Here is a 7170-nt window from a genome sequence, read left to right as displayed (position 1 = left end):
ATATGATCTTTTCATCCGTCTGTTTACATGTTCTATTGAAGTGACCCATATCTGATATCTGCATTTACACCTGCTTTGCTCGTGCGAAACGACCTGCATGCGTAGACACGGTTGGCTACCAAAGTGGAAGAGGAAGTCAGCTGGCCCAGCTGCAGCTAAACAACACACACTGTCATCAATATGCGCTATCGACGCGTTATTGATGACATACGACTCGCATTGCCAGGGAATATCCGATCTATCTGTTTGGACTGCAGACGCATTGGCGGATATCCAACTTGTATCTGATACCCCTTTCCCACTGGCCAAAAAACCCGTTTAAACCCGCTAACAATCGGCTTTTGGTGGCAGTGGGAAAGGTGCACCGAGCGACGCGGGTCAAACGACTCGGCAAGCAACGCGGGTTAAAATCGCCTTTAATCGGCTCGGCTCCGAACGGCTTGCAGTGGGAACGCCAGACCCGCGTAAACCCGCTAATTTACGTGATGACACTGAACGTTACGTGACGCTACGTCATCGCGCCGGTCGCGTCTCACATCACGTACCAAAACAAAGCTCTGCTCCGCTCTGCTCTCATCCGAGACTGGGATCAAAAGATCAGAGAACACTGACCAAAAACGATACAAAAAAAGAAAAGAAAAGAAGCGACAGTCTGTTTAACTGACGTGTTGTGCCGTCGACCCGCGTTTAAAAAACCCGCGTCGACCCGCTAATTTTAGTGGGAAAATGGCTTGATACCCCTTTCCCACTGGCCAAAAAACCCGTTTAAACCCGCTAACAATCGGCTTTTGGTGGCAGTGGGAGAGGTGCACCGACCCGCGTCGACGCGGGTCAAACGACTCTGCAAGCAACGCGGGTTAAAATCGCCTTTAATCGGCTCGGCTCCGAACGGCTTGCAGTGGGAACGCCAGACCCGCGTCAACCCGCTAATTTACGTGATGACACTGAACGTTTCGTGACGCTACGTCATCGCGCCGGTCGCATCTCATATCACGTACCAAAACAAAGCTCTGCTCTGCTCTCATCCGAGACTGGGATCAAAAGAGCAAACAACACTGACCGAAAACGATAGAAAAAACGAAAAGAAAAGAAGCGACAGTCTGTTTAACTGACGTGTTGTGCCGCGGACGTCCGTAATCCGGCCGCAGCAGACTCTCTGTCCTCCGCGGTCCTGGTGCTCCAGGTCAGCCAGCCAGAGAGTCTGCTGGCTGACCATACTCGACCCGCTAATTTTAGTGGGAAAACGGCTATATTATATATATATATATATATATATATATATATACATATATTATATATGTGGCTTATTTCCACATATAACGGGGCCTGAATCTGATCTGACAATATCCGATATTATGTGTTTTTTCCCCGTTCATGTTACAGATCCGATCTGTGCCACTTGAGAGGAAAAAATCTGAATCTGGCCACTTGAACCTTGTAGTGTAAAGACAGTCTCTCAAGGTTCAAGGTTCAAGGTTTTTATTTGTGTTCCCGTAGGGCAATTATTGTTGCAACAAGTAAAAAGAACACAGATACAGACACACAATTAAAAAAAAAAGGGGGGGTAAAATACAGTGTGCTGAAACAACAACAGTGGCACGACTAAAAGAGCCCAATAAATGACCGAAAAAGTGCATCAGTGCGTATCCTCCATATATACATCATCATCAACATCACGAGAAACAAGAAACAGAGAATGTTTTATATGAATTATCTGTGTCCCAATTGATAACTTGTTTGATTGTGTGTCTCTCAGTCTGACGCTGAAGAAGCTACAGCTCGTCGTGTAAGCGATGGCAGCGTAGATCGAAATCAGATGAACGACACCGCAGGTGGGTGTTGGTGACAGAAGCAGTAGTTTGTATTCTCTAAACGTGGCGATTTATTTGGTCGATTATCTTTTCCCAGATATGTCAGAGAAACTGGAGATGAGAGAGAACCTGCAGAGACAGCTCCAGGAGATCATGTCTGCAACCAAGCTGACGACAGGGAAGCGCACCTCGGTCAGACTCACCAGGATGGGGTCCGGAGGCGCCGACTCGAGGCCGCACACGCCCGACGGGAGCCGAGCCGGACGTAGCGGGAGCAGACGGACCCTGGAAGCTCTGAGGTGAGGAAGCCTCAAAGCCAAACGTCTCAGCCCGGCGTCAGACCTCCTGCTGTAACGGCGACTCCTCTGTCCTGTCTCCAGGGTAACCAGAGAGGCAGCCATGGACCTGAACACCGAGCCGTCCCAGAGTGAGCAGATAGTTTGGGATGACCCCACTGCCAGGGAGGAGAGGGCAAAGCTGGCTGACAATTTACAGTGGCCTGGTAGCCCCTCTCAGTATTCAGAGCCCCTGGCACCACCACCTCCTTCTGCGGCAGAGGACGGCTCCCACATGAGAGACTCCATGACAGACTCTGAGCTGGTGGAGATGGGTAAGAGATCAGCTTCTGCACCAACTGTTCATGTACACTTGGCCTATTTATGTACCTGCATTTAAAGAGGAACTATGCAGGATTTTTAGCTTAACTATGCTACATTTTTACTTAAACAGCTATGGAGTAATTGTGTTGGTTTAATAAATGGCTTAACTTGTTACAGGGAGAATAGAGGCTCTCTGCCTTCCACGTAGCACGATTATTGTCAGAGAAATAATCACGGTGTTAGGATTATCACGATTATTATGCATTAATTAATTTCACAACACTATGAATATGTAAAATCAAATATAGGCAAAATATAATTGCATTACTCATTGTTTACACAAAATATTTCAAGCATCTATTAATATATGACAATTTTTTAATCCCCCAGGGGAAGTGTTTGAAATATTCAGGTCATAAATTGTCATCTATACCAAATGTTTACATTTATTTTAATCGTTTTTTGTTTTGTTTTGTTTTTTAATACAAATGACACACTAACATTTAAATTCATACCAATTCAATGTTACGTTAGTAAAATGGACCAGTATCTGAGCATTTACCCTTATTTTGGCGCACATCTGCTGATATGGTTCCGACATAATCTTTTTTGGGAAGTGACGGTATTTAAGAATCTTTGAGATTAATTAATTGTGACGTTTAATACCACGATTAATTGTGAAAACAAGTAATCGTGACATCCCTAGCGCCGCCGCCCGGTGTCCCAGCTCTTGTCTCAGTGGCACCACGACACAAACGCGACCCGTAACCCGTAATCTCTTGTTTATGACAGATAAGACTACACAAATATACACGTCCTAACATCGTATGTCATATATAACGTTATGTACCACTCTATTGTTTAATTTCACACTGGCTTGTTGTAAACAAAACAGCAGACCGGACTTGCATGACTTGCAAAGAGAGTAATGAGGCTGTAAATGTGTCCGAACATGGCTTCAGCTGTAACTAATGAATCACTCTCTCCTCTCTCAGCTGCTTGTGATGTCATTGACCAGCATATTGGCCAGAGGTTCGCGACCCCTCCAGCCAAAGAGCCAGAAAGTGACATCCTCACTCCCAAAGCCCCCAGCATCGCCTTCCCCCTCGCCAACCCTCCAGTAGCTCCAGAGCCACAGGTAAGAAACCATTTTTATATGAATTAGTTTGATGAAAATGAACTTGCAGCCAGAGTTTAAGTGCAAATTATATATGATGTGTTTGGACAGTACATTATTTATAATGTGTCTCTTTCAAAGAAGAAGCTGGTGCTAAAAAAAAGTTGTTTCTCTCTCTGGAGGTGCAAGAGGAAGTGAAGCAGCCACCCAGATTTCAGCTCTCCTCCCTCAGCCCTCAGGAACGCATTGATTACAGCCACCTCATAGAGGAGCTTGGTGAGTCTCCCAGCTAATTAGGGCTCTAACAGTGTTTCATCATGCTGCAGCAAAAAACAGGCAACAAATCACAGGCCTGGAGTCAGAGGAGCTAATCCCTGATGACTAAACAGCAGGATCTGCCTCTGGCGTCTGGGAAGATTTCCTCCAGCCGAAGATCAGCATCATCACATGAGTCAGGTTTTCACTGCTCAACACAAGTTGGGTAGTTATTGAATGTTGCAGAGTCTACTCCCCCAGAAATCCCAGAATGCATCTTTCACAATGAGAAACATCAAGGAAAAGTTTGATTTGTGTGTGTGTGTGGTGAAAGGTGAAAGAGTTCACTCAGAGCAGCTCACAGGACTCAGCGAGTTCTGCTCAAGGACATGTGGACGAGCTGGATCAGCTGTTTAGAGCATCTGGCTCTAGCTGCTGTTTAGATACCGTACATCTTAATGTATGTTTGTGTCTTCTGTGTCTGTTTCTGTTCGGTGTATTAGGCGGCGTAGTCCTGGACACGCAGTCTTTTGACTCCAGCTGCTCCCACATCATCGTAGGGAGTCCGCTGCGCAACGAGAAGTACCTGGCAGCGATGGCGGCCGGCAAGTGGATCCTGCACCGCTCGTATCTGGAGGCCTGTCGATCTGTGGACCGCTTCATCCAGGTCATTTAATGCCCTGACTGATACCACCCATTTTGATATTCAGGATTTTCCTGAGATATGTTCAGTAAATTTAGACTAAAAGGTTGATGATAACAGATGTCTTATTGTGCATTTTTTCACTTTGGCTGAAGTTACTTAATTGGTCCAGGAGTTGTATGCTTGTTTTTCTAAAATGTCCCAATTATCTGCAGCAGTTTGCAATAACAAACTGCATCTCTTCTTTCCCTTGAAATTGCATGTTTTGATTGGTTCCGCCCTAAAAAATGTTAATATTTTCACTAGCTAATCCTCACTGGACTATGTTTCTGTTCCAGGAGGATGAGTATGAGTGGGGCAGTAGCTCCATCCTAGATGCGTTGCCCTCCACCACCTCCCAGCAGAAGAGACTGGCCTTGGCTGCCATGCGCTGGAGGAAATCCCTGCAAGGGCGCTCTGAACAAGGGGTACTACTACGCACTTACTGGACATTTAACCAGACTGAGTGTGAAACCTTTCTTCCCTCCAGTCTTAACCAAGTCTTTGTGTTTTGCAGGGGGCCTTCAGTGGATGGACGGTCATGCTGAACATTGACCAGAACAGAGAATCAGGCTTCAGGCGGTTACTGCAGTCTGGTGGAGCAAAGGTTGGAGCTTGTTTATTTGTTGTCTTGACCTAAGTTGAAAAATCACGTGTCCTCGCCTGGCGAGATCATTTAGAGAGCAAAGAGAGGGAAAGGTTTTAGATGGCAGCAACGGAGAAAATCTCTGTCCAACAAGCTGCAAATGCTCAAAGGTTTATTTTTACATTTACATTTTTGTGACCTTAGTAAATGTGGATTTGTGTCATATGGTTCACCTCTATTAGAAACACTGTGGGAATCCTGAAACAGTGTTAAAGGGATAGTTCAACATTTTGGCAAATTGGCCCATTGCCATAATCCCTGCTCTGGGCTGCTCAGAGCTACGCTACGGAGGCTAATGGGATTTCTTGGTTTCCCTCATCAAACTCATCAAATACACAATCCAATAACTCCAAAACTCTCTGGTGGACAAGTTGTGACCTGCACATTCACCACACTATGAGATAATAACGTAACGTTACGAGACAAAGTTGTTTTCGAGGTAAATTCATGCAAAACCGCTGATGCACATTACTGTCAGGGGCCGTTTTTCGGCAAGCAGTCTCTGCATTTGCCCCAACACTACCTCAACTACCTCAATGTTGTGACTGTAGTGTTTTTGTGGTACAGTAGTGACGCTCTGGTTCTCCCCTGTGTTTCCTCCAGGTTTTATCCGGCCCCTCTCCGTCCTTGTACAAAGAGGCCACTCACCTGTTTGCAGACTTCAGTCGGCTGAAGCCTGGAGACTTTAGAGTTGATGTATCGGAGGCCACCGCCCAAGGAGTCATGTGCCTGAAGCCAGAGTACATCGCAGACTACCTCATGCAGGTGAACAGAGCCCTTCACACAGATCAACACTGGCCTAATGTTATTTTTGTTCAACTATAACTACACGCCAAAGTTCAACAAAGAAACAAAGCGTGAAAAAATGGATGCTAACATCTGTTTTGTTTATGCATTCTGGCCATTGTAACGTCGCTGAAAACTAATTGCGTTTGAGCTTTGAAGTCAGTTTATGTCACAATAACTAATCTTGAAAGAAGTCAGATTCCCTCCATGTGATTAGGTCAGTTTTAATATCAGATTAAATGCTAAAATGGGCTTTTTTTTGTCCTATCCTTGTTTTTCTTTGCTGCAGGAGCCAACTCCATCTGTTGAAGCGTACTACCTGAGTGAAGCTCCCCCTGAGGAAACCCCTGGCACTCCGTCACGTAAACGTAAAGCAGCAGCCGACACCTCCAGACTGAAAAAGAGCCGTCTGGCATAAAATGTAACTCTTCAATACATTGTCCTTGTAAACCTCCCCCTCCTCCTGCCTGTGAAAATGAGTGTATATTAGATTACTTTTTTGTTTCCTGTATGAAAATAAAATAAATGTAGCACTGGCTTTGTCATCCTGTCATTTTTATATAAGAGCACTGCAGTTGCTGCCGCCTGCATGGGGAGACTGGAGCCGTGATGGATGACTCAATGAAGGTCTGCAGAAAATGTTGAGTCACGTTTTGTAATTGGGTGCAATGGTATTTTCTGACCTGTAGGGGGCAGTAGTTTGTCACCATGTGACTGAAGCTGGTTTTAAAGATGATCACCTCAACAGAGTGAATTAGTAATTTGATCTATAACGTTATTTATTTGAAAATCTAGGCTCATTAAATGCTCAGGATTGACCTCCTGCAATTTTTTACTTTGAAAGAGTGAATACTATTTTTTTAAAAATAGTTTTTCAAAATAAAATGATCTGTTATAATCTATACCAGGAACTCTGGTGTTTTTTGGTGGTGCTGACTCATTTGTCAATAATAAGTCGCCCAGCAGCTGAAATGACATAGAAATTCATTTCAACTCTTTTAAACCTGGATGAAACAAACATGCTCGTCCCCACCCAGCGATCATGAGGCTCTTGTATCGGCCGTTTATCTCCACATGCTGAAAACACCAGATTTTGTTTACCCTGGTCTTGGTTTAGGCTGGTTCACTACACTGATGTGCTATTTCATACCAGGGTGCCAGATGAGGTTAGAGGCCCCGGGCCCCTCCCATATGGACGGATAAGTGGTTTAAGCTCAGAATAGATGGACCATCTGACGGACTCAGGGTTGAGCTGCTGTTTGAGAGGTGTGGGA

At 45.1% G+C, this 7170-nt stretch overlaps 1 protein-coding gene across 1 annotated transcript in view; it reads left to right on the top strand.

The window, feature by feature from the left end:
• Positions 1–6433, top strand: part of topbp1 (DNA topoisomerase II binding protein 1) — an 18049-nt gene extending 11616 nt beyond the window's left edge. Inside the window, exons 19-28 of the mRNA XM_085763179.1 lie at positions 1757–1832; positions 1909–2110; positions 2192–2421; positions 3406–3548; positions 3710–3803; positions 4286–4449; positions 4764–4892; positions 4982–5071; positions 5714–5875; positions 6186–6433. Of these exons, the coding sequence (XP_085619305.1) occupies positions 1757–1832; positions 1909–2110; positions 2192–2421; positions 3406–3548; positions 3710–3803; positions 4286–4449; positions 4764–4892; positions 4982–5071; positions 5714–5875; positions 6186–6314 (1419 nt within the window). The 3' untranslated portion in view covers positions 6315–6433. The remainder of the gene's footprint in view (positions 1–1756; positions 1833–1908; positions 2111–2191; positions 2422–3405; positions 3549–3709; positions 3804–4285; positions 4450–4763; positions 4893–4981; positions 5072–5713; positions 5876–6185) is intronic.
• The last annotated feature ends 737 nt before the right edge of the window (positions 6434–7170 follow it).

This window comes from Trachurus japonicus, chromosome 20 (genome assembly GCF_045865225.1).
Source record: "Trachurus japonicus isolate A0001 chromosome 20, Traja_1.0".
NCBI lineage: Eukaryota > Metazoa > Chordata > Actinopteri > Carangiformes > Carangidae > Trachurus > Trachurus japonicus.
This window is presented reverse-complemented; position numbering and strand designations above follow the sequence as displayed.